General features: G+C 35.7%; 1 protein-coding gene across 2 annotated transcripts in view; it reads left to right on the top strand.

Moving 5' to 3' along the window:
* LOC111064069 overlaps positions 1 to 17,141 on the top strand; it is a 106,071-nt gene that overhangs the window by 42,754 nt on the left and 46,176 nt on the right. For both annotated transcript variants that reach the window (XM_039438590.1, XM_039438591.1), the window contains exons 10-14: positions 384 to 500; positions 2,074 to 2,239; positions 7,681 to 7,849; positions 11,273 to 11,330; positions 15,168 to 15,356. In XM_039438590.1, coding sequence (XP_039294524.1) covers positions 384 to 500; positions 2,074 to 2,239; positions 7,681 to 7,849; positions 11,273 to 11,330; positions 15,168 to 15,356 — 699 coding nt within the window. The remainder of the gene's footprint in view (positions 1 to 383; positions 501 to 2,073; positions 2,240 to 7,680; positions 7,850 to 11,272; positions 11,331 to 15,167; positions 15,357 to 17,141) is intronic.

The following is a 17,141-nucleotide window of genomic DNA, read 5'->3' as shown; positions in this document are numbered from 1 at the left end:
CTTTATTGAGCAAAATAAAGTATTTTTGCGTACTTTATCTTGCTTACAAAGCATGAAGTACAAGACCTCCAAATAAAGTACAATACTTTATTTTATTATATAGTACGGGTGGCAACCCTAATATATATATATATATATATATATATATATATATATATATATATATATATATATATATATATATATATATATAATATATATATATATAATAGGCTGCACCTAACGAATTGGCCACGTCGATGTGTGTTGTGGTAATCAATCGTTCCATCAGACTATTTTCGTGAGGTTGACTATAGTCACATTATAGTTTCGCTAGAATAGTATTCTACTTCTAAAATTGTTTTCAAGAGTGAAAAATCAATAGAATCGATTTTTTTTTTCAGAGAAGTTCATTACCTTTTGGACAGCGGAAACGTTTTCAGTACATTTATTAATGAAGTCGGCTATCATCTGAGAGTGGGCACACAAACCGTTGAAACTATTAAGGACGAAAACGCCGCGTATGTCTTTTTAACAATAATTATTGAAAAATTGTTTTATTCACTCTTTATTCATTTATACAATAAGTACATTATCAAAATGATAGGGAATAAGAATCTTCATTGACCAATAAGTACATAATATTATACAATAGGCTTTGTCACTTTGTGATGGCGCAACACGCGACCCAGTAAAAAATATTACAAAAATTAAGATTACAAATCAATTACCAGTCCAGTTATTTATGTCAGTAAGATTAAGATACTCTTCAGTAGAGTAAAAAGCACTTTGCTTCAGCCAGTGGATATTGTTGGAATGGATTTTTTTTGTTGGCAGATTCAGATTGTGCACGGCAATTTGTTAAACAATAAATATTGCTGATACCTATGACTTTTTAATGATTTGCTTAGTCTGATACATGGCGTAACTATGTTATCCCTGTGTCTGATTAGATTTGCATGCTGATGATAGTGTTGTTTGAAATCATCTATATTCTTTTTAACATAAATTAGGTTACAGTAAATGTACATAGATCGGAGAGTCATAATATTCAGTTCAATAAAGCTATTTTTACAAGTTTCATCACTCTTTAGGCCAACTATGCAACGAATAGCTTTTTTCTGCCATACAAATACTATTTTCATCTCACTACTATTAACCCACAGTCGACGTCCATAGTTTAGTTGAGAGTGAAAAGACCATAATAGGTAAGAATCAAGACTTCCTTACTAACGTTACATTTCAATTTCCTTAAAAGAAACATGACTCTTGCCAACTTTTTACATGAATATTCTACATGACTAGTCCAGGTCAGCTTGCTGTCCAGCATGATTCCTGATAATATCACTGGCTTCAGGTACGGCTGGTGCTCAATTTTGAATTATTACGAAAAGTGAAAATTATATCATAGACAAACAATAGCGTAAGTAGATATCCCATGGTATAGGGCGTTTATGTCGCAACTTTTACTGTTATCTCAAGCCAATTACTGTTGACTATTGTCGAATTTTACTGTTTTGTTGGAATGAGAGTGTATGGACGGCACAATAAGGGAGACTACCAGTGTCACACAGCTTCACGTGAAAGAATTACATGAACTATCGGCTTGAGATAACAGTAAAAGTTGCCACATGAACGCCCTATACCATGGGATATCTACTTATGCTATTGTTTCTCGATTATTAAATTCTCTGTTTTACCCTCATTAAGTGTCAGACAATATCACTCTTTACTACGGTCCATTGACAAAACAAGGCTGTCTAACACACTATCTACATTTACATTAGAACCCAAAATGGCAGTGTCATCAGCGTAGAGCACAGATAAGCTGGGTACATTTACATTGAAATCATTAATAAAGATTAAGAATAAAAAGGGAGAGGGAAAATAAGGTAACCTTGTACAATTCCTCTCCCAAATTTAGATACCACATAGTCCGAAATAGGTTAAGAGTCTTGTAGTTCTTCAAATCACCAAATTTTCATTACTAAGTATTTTCACAAAGTAGATTTTCAAATTTATATTTAGAATTTTAAATTTAGATTTGGATTCTCAATTTCATATTTATATTGTATTCTCTATTCTGTTTTCAAGGGAATGCAAGAAAGTCCCCTACGATGACATTTTCAAAACCGATGTGACAATTTTAATGAATAAAGATGAAATAATCCATTCTAATGAAGCTATCTCCGGTGATTATTGGATGACTTTTTTCTCATACAGCAAACAAGAGGCTTTCTTGTGCAAATCAGCTGCAAACGTGAGTATATTATCATAGAGAAACAATAGCGTAAGTAGATATCCCATGGTATAGGGCGTTTATGTCGCAACTATTACTGTTATCTTGAGATAACAGTAAAAGTTGCGACATAAACGCCCTATACCATGGGTTATCTACTTTTGCTATTGTTTCTCTATGATATTATTATATACTCTAGTGAGGTCCACGTTATAATGCGAGTGTTTGATTAGCAATTGTATTGCTATCACTGTCTATCATTCAACAAAGCGGATAGCGCTATCTCTCTCGCTTTGCTCTGTTTCCAGATCGGCTTTTAACAATGTAGAATTAATAATCAATGAACAAGATACTTACTTTACTTTACTTTACTTTATGTGGCTCTACAGTCCTGGGTGGACTTTGGCCTCCTCTACATAATGCCTCCAAACTTCTCTCTCCTGGGCTCTTCGTCGCCAGTCTGCCACTCCTAGCACCCAAAGATCGTCAAGGACGTCATTCAGCCATCTCCCCCTTGGTCTTCCTCTTCTCCTTGTCACCATCATCATCTCATCCATCATCTTCAATGGGACTCTCCCTTCACCCATCCTTGCCACATGACCCAGCCATTCTATACGTTTTGCCATTAAGGACCGTACAATGTTTTCTTGCCCAATGGCTTCATCAATCTCACTATTATACCTGGCTCTCCAATTTCCATCATCCCATTTCGGTCCCCAAATCCTTCTGAACATTTTTCTTTCAAATGAGCTCAGTGCTCTCTCATCCTTGCTCAAAATCGTCCATGTCTCTGATCCGTATGTCACAACCGGCTTTATTAACGTCCTGTACATTTTTTCTTCTGTTTTACGCGAAATGAGTCTGCTCTTGAAAATTTTTTGTTTTGCATAATATGCACGGTTGCCCATCATGATCCTGTCATATATTTCATTACTCGTTCTATTATCACCAGTTAGCATTACCCCGAAGTATTTGAACTTACTAACGCCTTCTATTTCATAACCATCTGATATTTTCAAGTTATTTACCTGTCTCTGCTCATTTGCTGACATTCTCATGTACTTTGTTTTTGCAATGTTTATTTCCAGACCCACACCTCCAGCCTCATCCCTCAATGTACAGAAAAGTTCTTTTAGATTGTCTTTATTTCTTGTAACTAACACAACATCGTCCGCATAGGTCAGAACCTGACACATTCCATTTACTATTATGCTTCGCAGTCCCAGCTTCCGAATTACTGTTTCCAACACCAGATTTAAGAGTGTAGCTGAAAGTGCGTCTCCTTGCCTAACACCGGTTGTAACATTAAACGTCCGACTCGACTTGGTACCGATTTCAACTTGAGCCGTTGTGCCATCCATTGTCAAGTTTATGAGATTGATCAACTTTCTAGGGATTCCAAACTCAAGAAGGATTCTCATCATGCTGCCTCTCTTAACACTATCAAAAGCTTGGCGAAAGTCCACAAACAGCATATGCAGATCTGTGTTAAACTCAAAACACTTCTCCATAATCTGCTTCATTGTAAATATCTGATCTGTTGTACCTCTCCCTTGCCTGAAGCCGCACTGATGATCGCCAATTATTTCTTCAGCATACACCCCTAGTCGCATCAACACCAGGGCAGAAAAAAGTTGATGAACAAGATATTTCATCTTAATTATGAAAACTCATTATGAAATTATTTAAAATTATAACTCCTTGCTCAATAGAATATAATTGATTATTTTAAACGAGAATGAACAATTCTTATGAAAATAATCAGCAAGAACCAATTCGGTTCCCAAAATGGTGAAAGTACATCTGACTCTCTAATAAAATTCATCAATACTTTATCTGATAAAATAAACTCCAATAAGAAAACTATTTCGGTCTTCCTGGATGTACGCAAAGCTTTTGATACAATACCTCATAATACTTTGTTCAATAAACTAGAGTCTTATGGTTTCAGAGGAGTCTCGCTTAAACTGTTCAAAAGCTATCTGAGTGATAGAATCTAGTCCCTAACCATTAATGATCAATCTAGTGTAACTAACATAACTTCTTATGGTCTTCCCCAAGGTACTGTACTCTCTCCCATCCTTTTCATACTCTATGTAAATGACTTTTCAAATTTAAGACTTCTAAACTCAACTGTGATATCCTTTGCAGATGATACTGCAGCTATTTTTCACGGTAATTCATGGGATGAAGCTCATACCATAGCTGAACGTAATATGCTTTTAATTAAGATGTGGTTAGATAAGAATACCTTATGTTTTAATATTGAAAAAACTAATTACATAACTTTCTCTGCAAATAGAGTAGGGCAGCCTAACGAGAATCAAGATTTGAGACTCCATTCTCAGTGCAATTTAAACTTGGGTAATTGTGATTGTCCAACCATTAAAAAAGTCACTAATACCAAGTACTTGGGAATCATAATTATTGATGAAAACCTTAAATGGGATATTCATATTTGATACATATGTAGAAAAATGAGATATTTATCTTTCAAATTTCACCAAGTTAACAGAATTCTTAATAAGAACCATCTGAAAATGATGTATCATGCTCTAGTCAAGTCAATTCTGCAGTATGGCATAGTTGTTTGGGGAGGCTGTTTCAACTGTCATATTGCTGATTTACGTGTAGCACAGAAACTGATAATTAAAACTATTCCAAGCAAACCCAGGTTCTATCCAACAGATATGGTTTTTAGTGATTTTGAGGTCATGACTATACGTCAATTATACATAAAAACCGTAATTGAGTACTTCATAAAATATAGATCCGATTTTCCTCTCACATTAAACTCTACACTTAATTGTTATAATCTAGGGGCCACTGCTAACAAATATGTTACCTATAACACTAATATTGAATGTATAAGGAGGCAGTTAATTTACATAGGTACTAAAATAAAAAACCTTATTCCAAATCACTTTATCATGGACAATAGAGTAGCGAAAATATTAAACTGGATATAAAAAACTGGCTACCGTCGACAAGACAGTGAGGATCAGCAACGTTGTTCTCCTATCTTTCTCCACTGCCATTATAACGTGGACCTCACTATAGCAGGTGACGCGTGCTCCGCAAGGGTCTATTTTTGAACTTGACAAAGTGAAAACTTGACGATTGGAATCTTGAAGAGTTTGAAATAGGCCTGGAACCATCCTCGGTTTTTCACATCTTCCCGTTTCACTGACAAACCCTGTATATTCCATTATTTGTTATTTTATCTATCTATTATTATTTGTATATATTTTATGTATTAACCAAACTGGGCCTGATATAGTTTATTACGCTACAAGCACAGAAAGTTAGTGTTTACGGTATGAGGATAGTTTCCCGGGCGAGGCTTGCCAAGCCCGGGAATATGTTATCCAAATACCGTAAACGCCTTTCTGAGAGAGTCGCATACGATATTTTTCGCCACATTACAGGTATAGCTGACGCCAAAAAGTAAGGTGGTTTTGTGGGTCTCTTGTGCCTTCCAACAGCTGATGTCAAGTAGAGTTGTCATCTAGCTTGGCAATAAATAGATGCATTGCATCAGCTGTAAGTAGGTTACACCATGTGATTCGTGGGTGACATGGTGTAACCTACTTACAGCTGATGAAACTTTCTGGCATCAGCTATAAAAGAATAATAAATTGGATAAGAATGTTTTATGAGGGGGGAGGGAAACTTTGATGTTTCATATCTCAAGAACCAGACGTCATAGGGTACTCAAAGTTGGGTGGAAATTCCCGATCTCACCCTCCTGAACTCAATGCACCATATGGCACAGTTGTCCAAACACATTTTCAAAATTTTCGAAAAGTGGCCGGAAAGTGTACTCTTTACGGCCTTAGCCGGAAAGAAACCTGTTCTGACGTCAGACTAGAGTCGTCTGCAAACAATGTCTTTCAGATCTACGTAGGGACTGGAAAACAGCTGCTTTCTGTGCAGTGTGGCAAAAAAAGCATAAGCATGTATATGATTATATTATTATATAAGGAGTCGAAATTGGCTTTCCAAAATGGGGTGTAGTCTCAATAAATAGTTTCTAATTTATTGAAGGGTTCCCATACATATGACTCACACTGTATTTATAGTGCACAGTTCAACCCTGAGATCTCAGTAACCACTGAACCAATCTTTATTGGCCGGTTTCCGAGCTCGGGATTTAGGTAAGTTCTAGACTTAAACAGTTGGAGTCGAAATTGGCTTTCCAAAACGGGGCATAGTTGCAGTAAATAGTTTGCAATATTCATAGTCCAGTCAATATAGACATAAAAAATGGGGTGTGCTTGCAATTTATATAGCAGTTCTGATTTTTTAATATATTATTTGGGTACATAAGAGAAGTCCAGAACCAATTTCTTCATGCAAAATTTCCTTTTGCTAGATACAGAGTGGCCCAAAAACCTCGTATTTTCGGCTCATTTTCCAGTTCTCAGCTATTTCTGCCAAATCTCGTAATCGGACAGAAAATTTTGCCCCCATCTTTTTTTAGATTATTTTTATAATGAGGGGTTACCGAGATACATAGCTTTGAATATAGAAATTTGCCATTTTCTGTGTATTGGGATATGGGCTTGAGCACACTCAACAATAAATTTTCCATTTATCGACCAAATTTGACTTATGGTACATGATTTTGGACCGCCTTGACGAGCCGAGAAGAATGAAGTGTAGTACGATGAAATCTGAGCATTGTGTCATAAGTTATAAGTGTTTGAAATTTTGATCCTTGAGGTGTTCTTAAGCGCGCCTCTCCACTAGGAAATACTGAAATGAAGTGCATCTAACGGGTGATTCTCATAGAACATGAACCTATTTCATTGTGCGAAATATCAATGTGAGGACAATGTAGTTGGTGATGATAGTTGAAGCTGAAAATTAGGCGTTTTTCACAATACAAGGAGCATTGTTGTCAGGTGTACCTGGAAATCTATATGAGATAGAGCGCTCTACCTGATTTCAGATTGTTGAGCACAAAAATATGCTCAGAGGGATTTTGAATCATATAAATGGTAACAATTGGAAGATATTGTTGATCAAAAACTAGAATCCATCAAAATAGATTTTTTCTTTAAATTTCACTCATTCTTGAAATAAATCATAATTCAGTACTCATTGGAGATAGAGAGTTCCGAATGATCTCATTTTATTCAGAATTCTATGGTCTAACAAAAAGTCAAGAGCAAATTTTTCTGTCCGATTACGATATTTGGCAGGAATAGCTGAAAACTGGAAAATGAGCCGAAAATACGAGGTTTTTGGGCCACCCTGTATCTAGAACAAGGGAATTTTGCATGAAGAAATTGGTTCTGGACTTCTCTTATGTACTCGAATAATATATTAGAAAATCAGAACTACAATATAAATTGCATGCACTAATGTATATAAAGTGACTGGACTATTATTGAAGTGTTCCCATACATATAACTCACTCTTTATAGATTACCAAGTATATTATTGTACTATTACAGAGTATCTACAGAGTCGTGAATCATCTTTCATTTGAAAAGCCTATCAGCGAGATTCAGACCTTTGATGGCGTCGAGATATACACTAAGAGAATGATAGACAAAAAATTAACTGTGGAAATAACTGAAGTCAAATACATCAAATCAACAACAGGACAAGCTGTGCAATACGGTGAGTTCACATTATGATAGCAGTATTCGATTAACTTGATTAGTATAGTATATTTCGCACCTAGAGCAGAAAATGAGATTTTTCCGGCTCGAAATCGGTTTTCAAGTCCGAAAACTAGATAAGATTGAGAGCCGGAAAAACATTTTTGCCCATGGTGCGAATGATATTTTTCGCCACACTACAGGTATTGCTGACAAAATGAATAAAGAATACTTGTTATTGCACCTATCTCTTGATTTTAGTGGTAGAAGATTTGCAGTCAGGATTTCAGATTCTTTTAAAATTTCACTTGGAATATCACAGTCGTTGTCATCTTCAAACATTTTTGAAAATTCGGAATGCGCTAATCAAAAATAAATAATTGAATAAAAAAGGTTGCGAAGCGAATGCTGAATTAGTTTGATTCGAAATTCGAACTGAAATCATGGCAACTTTGATGGAGAGAGTGGTCACTCGCCCGATCTAGCGGATGACTTATTAGCTACGGACTTCCATGTTAGCGGCTGGAAAGAGTACTCCTTCCGGCCTAGGCCGGAAAGAAACCTGTTTCTTACGTCAGACGAGAGTCATCTGCAAACAAGGTCTTTCAGATCTACGTAGGGACTTGAAAACAGCTGCTTTCTGTGCAGTGTGGCGAAAATATAATTCCCATGAATTCTTATTGGACTATTTCCACTCAGCTCGGCCGGGTGAGTGTGAATAGTCCTACAAGAAACCATAGGTATAATATTCTGTACTTGATATGTTCACTGGCACTCTAGAATGTGGAAAGCCAGCTTCATTTGTCCTTGATAACTTTACCTTAGACGGCAAAGCCACATAAGGCGTTTGTCAGACGAGCAGGAAGCTATCCGATTGACTGATTGGGTTGGCGTTCGGGAATCACGTGATAATTATCACTGATTATAATCAGTCAATCAGAGACTTTCCAGCCCTGCCGTCTCCTCTGGAGAACGCCTCACGTGGCTTGGCACCAATACTAGATACAGTTTAGTATTGATTTGAGGTGCGTACAGACATACGCACCGCGAATATGAGCGATTCACTTTTAATCAGCTAACTATATCTGTATTTTTACAGAAACGGTAAGATACAGATTTAAAAAGCTTGGCATCAGCGGATTAAAAGTGAATTGCTCATGTTCGCGGTACGTAAATCTGTACGCACCTCAAGAGGTACATTGCTTTTCACTTTCCTTGCCCTATTACAATAGGTAAGGAAAGTATTGCTTCCTGAGAAAAATTAAGGTACCTCCCCAATTTCTAAATTTCTATACGTTTCAAGGTCCCTTGAGTCCAAAGAAGTGGTTTTTGGATATATCGTCTCCCAATCAACGAAATGACTTGAAATTTGGAACTTGAGGTCCTTACTATATAAGGATCCGACACGAATAATTTCGATCAAATTCAGTTCAAGATGGAGGCTAAAATGGCGAAAATGTTGTCAAAAACAGGGTTTTTCGCGATTTTCTCGAAAACGGCTCCAACGATTCTAATGAAATTCATACCTAAAATAGTCATTGATAAGCTATATCAACTGCCTCAAGTACCATATCTGTAAAAATTTCAGGAGCTTCGCCCCATCTATGGAAAGTTTGATTTTAGATTTCCATTATCAGTCTTTAGATACAATTAGAACAAAAAAATTCAAGTGGTAAGGATTGAGCATGAAAATCTCTACAATTTAGACCAGTAACATTTTCACCTAAAATTGAAAATAAGCTCGAAATTCGAAAAAATGAGATTATCCAATTGCAAACTGTTGGCAACTGTTGATTCTATTAAGATGATTCACTATGAAGAGATAGCAAACCTGGTATGTCTCCAGCGTTATTGTCCTGTCATCAGCTGGCTCAGATCTTTGTTTATTAGTAGACTTGAGATGCGCGTGAACACTAGCGTCAGGTGATCAATTTCATAATGGCAAGGAAAGTTGTGTGAGTGCGCCACAAGAGATTCTTTGGAACGTGTACAGGTTTGAATAAAAGAGATTGCATTCGGTAATAATAATATTATGTATCCATTTCTCAAGTAATGTAATATTTTAAAATTATGAAAAAATGTTCATTGACTTTATAATTGACAACAGTTCAACCAAGAATAAAAACCTTCAAGGAAATTGCAAAGTTAATACTCATAATAATGAAAAATATGAACTTCATATTGATTTTATGAAATACATATGCTTTATTGATGAAATCCATTGGAATAAAGCACTTTTAAAATAATTATCTGTAAATCTGATTATCTTGTGAGTAGGCCATTTGCAAAACAGCTTGAATATTTGAATGAATATATCCCATGAAATAGGTTGTTTATTTCTAAATTTCAAGCCAATGTTTTGTTAATTCAATCCGATAACTGTCTATTATTACTGCTTTGGCTGGGTGAGACTTTAAGAACGGCACAGTATGAGGGACCACCAGCGTCACATAGCTTCACCAAAAATCTGGTGTGGCGCACTCACACAAATTTCCTTGCCGTTATGAAAATTGATCATCTGACGCTAGTGTTCACGCGCATCTTAAGTCTACTATTCAAAGATTTGAGCCAGCTGGTGACAGGGCAATAACGCTGGTGATACACGAGGTCTGCTATCTCTCCATAATGAATCATTTAATAGAATCAACAGTTGCCAACAGTTCGCAATTGAATAATCACATTTTCTCGAATTTCGAGCTTATTTTTGATTTCAGGTGAAAATGTTACTGAACATTAATTGTAGAGATTCTCATGTTCAATCTTTTCCACTCGTAATTTTTCGTTTAAATTGTATCTGAAGCTTGATAATTGAGAATCTAAATTCAAACTTTGCATAGATTGGGCGGAGCTTCTGAAATTTTTACAGATATGGTACTTGTGGCAGTTGATAGAGCTTATCAATGACTATTTTAGGTATGAATTTGATCAAAATCGTTGGAGCCGTTTTCGAGATAATCGCGAAAAACCCTGTTTTTGACAACATTTTTGCCATTTTAGCCGCCATCTTGAATCGCATTCGATCGAAATTGTTCGTGTCGGATCCTTATATTGTAAGGACCTTACGTTCCAAATTTTAAGTCATTCCGTTGATTGGGAGATGAGATATCGTGTACACAGACGCACATACACTCATACACACACACACACATAGAGACAAATACCCAAAAATCACTTTTTTGGACTCAGGGGACCTTGAAACGTATAGAAATTTAGGAATTGGGGTAATTTAATTTTTTTCGGAAGGCAATACTTTCCTTACCTATGGTAATAGGGCAAGGAAAGTGAAAACAACTACTAGGACTATCAGCTTGATTTAACAGTGAAATTTGGAACAGTATCGCCCTTTAGCATGGAATTCAAAACTCCTCATGCCATATTTTGTCTATGATATCACATCTTTCATTTCTTGGAAGCTCATGATAGTTCTTCTATTTATTTCCAGTGGGACTATTGAAATTTTATGGAGATTATGACCCTTATCTCGACATATCAGACGAAATGTGAGTAATCCTTTGCTTTTATTTTGAATGTTCAAGCATCAGACTATCCTTACTCATACAAGTGTGGCTGATCACACACAAGTAATGTTCACTTGTTCACATGTCAGGTTGAATGGAGTTTGATTGGAGGTTGATTAGAGGTTGAATGCAGTTTGATTGGAGGTTGATTAGAAGTTGAATGGAGTTTAATTGGTGGTTGATAAGAGGTTGAATGGAGGTTAATTGGAGGTTGATAAGAGGTTGAATGGAGGTTGATTGGAGGTTGATTAGAAGTTGAATGGAGTTTAATTGGAGGTTGATAAGAGGTTGAATGGAGTTTGATTGGAGGTTGATAAGAGGTTGAATGGAGGTTAATTGGAGGTTGATTAGAGGTTGAATGCAGTTTGATTGGAGGTTGATTAGAAGTTGAATGGAGTTTGATTGGAGGTTGATAAGAGGTTGAATGGAGTTTGATTGGGGGTTGATTAGAGGTTGAATGGAGGTGGATTAGAGGTTGATTAGAGGTTGAATTGAGTTTGATTGGAGGTTGAATGGAGGTTGATTAGAGGTTGAATGGAGGTTGATTGAATAAATTTCAACCCATGAGAGCGAACTAACGATTTATGGAGGATTAACACATATTTTCACCCTACTTTTGGGGTATGATTCGAGGATGGAATCTAATTTTCACCCTTTTTTTGGAGTATGATTTGAGGATTAACTCCTATTTTCATGCCATATTTTGGGGTATGATTTAAGGATTAACTGCCATTTTCATGCTATTCTTTGGGGTATGATTTGAGGATCAACTCTCATTTTCACGCTATTTTTCGAGGTATGATTTGAGGATTGACTCTCATTTCCTATGGTAATAGGGCAAGGAAAGTGAAAACAACTACTAGGACTATCAGCTTGATTTAACAGTGAAATTTGGAACAGTATCGCCCTGTAGCATGGAATTCAAAACTCCTCATGCCATATTTTGTCTATGATATCACATCTTTCATTTCTTGGAAGCTCATGATAGTTCTTCTATTTATTTCCAGTGGGACTATTGAAATTTTATGGAGATTATGACCCTTATCTCGACATATCAGACGAAATGTGAGTAATCCTTTGCTTTTATTTTGAATGTTCAAGCATCAGACTATCCTTACTCATACAAGTGTGGCTGATCACACACAAGTAATGTTCACTTGTTCACATGTCAGGTTGAATGGAGTTTGATTGGAGGTTGATTAGAGGTTGAATGCAGTTTGATTGGAGGTTGATTAGAAGTTGAATGGAGTTTAATTGGAGGTTGATAAGAGGTTGAATGGAGGTTAATTGGAGGTTGATTAGAGGTTGAATGGAGGTTGATTGGAGGTTGATTAGAAGTTGAATGGAGTTTAATTGGAGGTTGATAAGAGGTTGAATGGAGTTTGATTGGAGGTTGATAAGAGGTTGAATGGAGGTTAATTGGAGGTTGATTAGAGGTTGAATGGAGGTTGATTGGAGGTTGATTAGAGGTTGAATGGAGGTTGATTGGAGGTTGATTAGAGGTTGAATGGAGTTTGATTGGGGGTTGATTAGAGGTTGAATGGAGGTGGATTAGAGGTTGATTAGAGGTTGAATTGAGTTTGATTGGAGGTTGATTAGAAGTTGAATGGAGGTTGATTAGAGGTTGAATGGAGGTTGATTAGAGGTTGAATGGAGGTTGATTGAATAAATTTCAACCCATGAGAGCGAACTAACGATTTATGGAGGATTAACACATATTTTCACCCTACTTTTGGGGTATGATTCGAGGATGGAATCTAATTTTCACCCTTTTTTTGGAGTATGATTTGAGGATTAACTCCTATTTTCATGCCATATTTTGGGGTATGATTTAAGGATTAACTGCCATTTTCATGCTATTCTTTGGGGTATGATTTGAGGATCAACTCTCATTTTCACGCTATTTTTCGAGGTATGATTTGAGGATTGACTCTCATTTCCATGCCATATATTAAGGTATGATTTAAGGATTAACTCTCATTTTCATGCCATATTTTGGGTTATGATTTAAGGATTAACTCCCATTTCCATGCTATATTTTGGGGTATGATTTGAGGATTAACTCTCATTGTCACCCTATTTTTGGAGGTATGATTCGAGGATCAAATCTCATTTCCATCCTTTTTTGGAGGTATGATTTGAGGATTAACTCCCATTTTCATGCTATATTTTGGGGTTTGATTTGAGGATTAACTCCCATTCTCATGCTATATTTTGGGGTATGATTTGAGGATTAACTCCCATTCTCATGCTATTTTTGGAGTTATGATTTGAGGATAAAATCTCATTGACACCCTATTTTTGGAGGTATGATTCGAGGATCAAATCTCATTTCCATCCTTTTTTTAGAGGTATGATTCGAGGATTAACTCCCATTTTCATGCCATATTTTGGGGTATGATTTATGGATTAACTCCCATTTTCATGCCATATTTTGGGGTATGATTTGAGGATTAACTCTCATTGTCACCCTATTTTTGGAGGTATGATTCGAGGATCAAATCTCATTTCCATCCTTTTTTGGAGGTATGATTTGAGGATTGAATCCCATTTTCATGCCATATTTTGGAGGTATGATTTGAGGATTAACTCCCATTCTCATGCTATATTTTGGGGTATGATTTGAGGATTAACTCCCATTCTCATGCTATTTTTGGAGTTATGATTTGAGGATAAAATCTCATTGTCACCCTATTTTTGGAGGTATGATTCGAGGATCAAATCTCATTTCCATCCTTTTTTTAGAGGTATGATTTGAGGATTAACTCCCATTTTCATGCCATATTTTGGGGTATGATTTATGGATTAACTCCATTTTCATGCCATATTTTGGGGTATGATTTGAGGATTGACTCCCATTTTCATGCTATATTTTGGGGTATGATTTGAGGATTAACTCCCATTCTCATGCTATTTTTGGAGTTATGATTTGAGGATAAAATCTCATTGTCACCCTATTTTTGGAGGTATGATTTGAGGATCAAATCTCATTTCCATGCTTTTTTGGAGGTATGATTTGAGGATTAACTCCCATTTTCATGCCATATTTTGGGGTATGATTTATGGATTAACTCCCATTTTCATGCCATATTTTGGAGGTATGATTTGAGGATTAACTATCATTTTCATGCTATATTTTGGGGTATGATCTGGGGATTAACCCTCATTCTCATGCTATTTTTGGAGTTATGATTTAAGGATTAACTCTCATTTTAATGCTTTAGGATATGAATATATAGAAAAATAAAAATCTCAGTACCCTTTTTAAAATATTTCATCACAACATATTATTTCAGACATTTATGCCATTTTCAAGTGATATAAAGTAAATAAATAAATATATACTTTGGGATATGATTCGAGGATTGCCTCCCATTTCCACGCTATCTTTGGATGTATGATTTGGGGATCAAATCTCATTTTCACCCTTTTTTGGAGGTATGATTTGAGGTTCAAATCTTATTTTCATCCCTCCTAGGATTATCTCCCCTTGAGAGTAAACTTCAATTTTCACGCTATTTTTTGGAGTATGAACTGGTTATAATTAGTGCAAGGATTGGAAGATGAAGTCTCATTCTTACTCTATTGGGGAGCGATGGTATAAATTATGTGGAATGCTAACTGCTCAAAGTAAATCTTAGTTTTAAATAGATTCAAAATGAATTGAATTGTTTGAACATAGAATAAACATTCCAGAATAGATCACAACTCTGTAGTAGGATTATCGCAAACAGCAAATCTGAGCATTTATAAAATATCATCTGACAATTGATTCTAGTTTGTAGAAAATATACCAACAATGTAACATTTTTTGAACAGGACTAAGAGACGAGTGTTGAAAACTAAAGATGATATCATTCGCCTTATTGATATGCCCATGACTTTTGAGAAGTTCAAGGATAGCGAATCTGGAAGTTCGGTGTTCATTGGAAGTGGACCAAATACTTTGGCATTTTCCGCCAACCCCAATGTGGGCGTTGGAGCAACAACTGCTTCCACTGTTTTATTGTGAGTATGATACTATTATTTAATTTTCCTACAGTTACGTTGAAAAGTGGCCATTGCTGCACCGATTACAGAACGCAAAGAATCACTTTTCCGCTCTAGTGCGGGAAAATTTTTCTGCACTCCAGATTTGCAACATGGCAACGCCAAATACTTAGTAGGTTATATGGAGCAACAGTGCAGCAAAATCAAAATGAAGTTGGTAACAGTGACTGCTGTGGCTGCTATAGTGAGCAGAGGTGCAACCAAGCACAACGCGCTAATTATTACATTATATATTATAACCAAGGACAATGAGGACTTTAGGATTTTAGGATTAAGGTTTTTATCAATAATAAAATTACACAGAAAAACATTTGATGCATTTCAGGCAATTTTACCCATGATTACCCACTTTTCATATTCAATGGTAACTGTAGGAAAAACTTAATGTGAAATACGTGCACAAAGTACCTCTGCTGCACTCAAGAAACCATTCCTCCCTCGCCTTAAACGTTTCTTTCGGTGCAGCAAACTGTCACTTTGCGCACTAGTTGCACAAATAACTATTTCATTATTCTCACTTTAGACTGAAATGTAGAAATTACAATTTTGATGACATGTTCCTTTATAGTGAGGTCCACATTATAATGGCAGTGCTTGATTAACAATGGTATTGCTATCCTTGTCTATCATCCAACAAAGCGTATAGCGCTTTCTCTTTCTTGCTTTACTCTGTTCCTACATCGTCTTTCAAAAATGTAGAATTGATAATTGATCAACAAAATATTTCATTTCAATTATAAAAATTCATTATAGAATTATGATTTCATGCTTAATAAAATATAATTGATTATTTCAAACGAGAATGAACAGTTGATATAACATCAATAAGCCTGTATCAGCTATCTTCTATAGAAGGCATTGACAAGACAGAGGATCGGCAACGTTGTTCTCCTATCTTCCTCCACTGCCATCATAACGTGAGTTATCTACTTCAATATTGAGTAGAACAAGAATTTGTCAATATGCATCAAGAGCAATTTTATTTTTGTATCTTTCCATTTGTATATTTTTGTATCCATCCATTTGTATATTTTGTATCTATCAAAAGCAAGTGTTACCCGTGCTCCGCAGGGGTCTCTTAGAAGCACAAATGGATTGTAATGAGTTTTATATTTTCATGCTGAAGATTAAAAGTATCAACCAATGCTATGATTTAAAATAGAAAAACTATTTGATTAGACTTCCATCTTACTTGTAGCCTTAAGACGTCTATGAGTAATACCATAGAGGAACAATAGCATAAGTAGATATCCCATGATATAGGGCGTTTATTTAACCTTTATGTCGCAACTTTTACTGTTATCTCAAGCCGATAGTTCATTTTATTCTTTCCTGTGAAGCTGTGTGACACTGGTAGTCTTTCATATTGTGCCGTTCATACACTCTCACACCAACAAAACAGTAAAATTCGATGATAATCAACAGTAATCGGCTTGAGATAACAGTAAAAGTTGCGACAAGAACGCCCTACACCATGGTATATCTACTTACACTATTGTTTCTCTATGTTAATACATAAACTTTGTATCACAAATTGGATGAAATTGTTATAATTATTAGAATTATAATCAATTGATAAAAATGAAAATGAACCTATGATCATCCTCGGTAAATTAAGAATCGTTATACAGGATTTCAATTTAATTCTCTCCCACACAAAATAAATACAAATGAATACTCGAAAAACAACAATCACAGAATCATACATAGTTCAGACGTGATGATGCTTTAAGCATGTTTTTC

The sequence above is a fragment of the Nilaparvata lugens genome, chromosome 12, assembly GCF_014356525.2.
Source record: "Nilaparvata lugens isolate BPH chromosome 12, ASM1435652v1, whole genome shotgun sequence".
Taxonomy (NCBI): Eukaryota; Metazoa; Arthropoda; class Insecta; order Hemiptera; family Delphacidae; genus Nilaparvata; species Nilaparvata lugens.
This window is presented reverse-complemented; position numbering and strand designations above follow the sequence as displayed.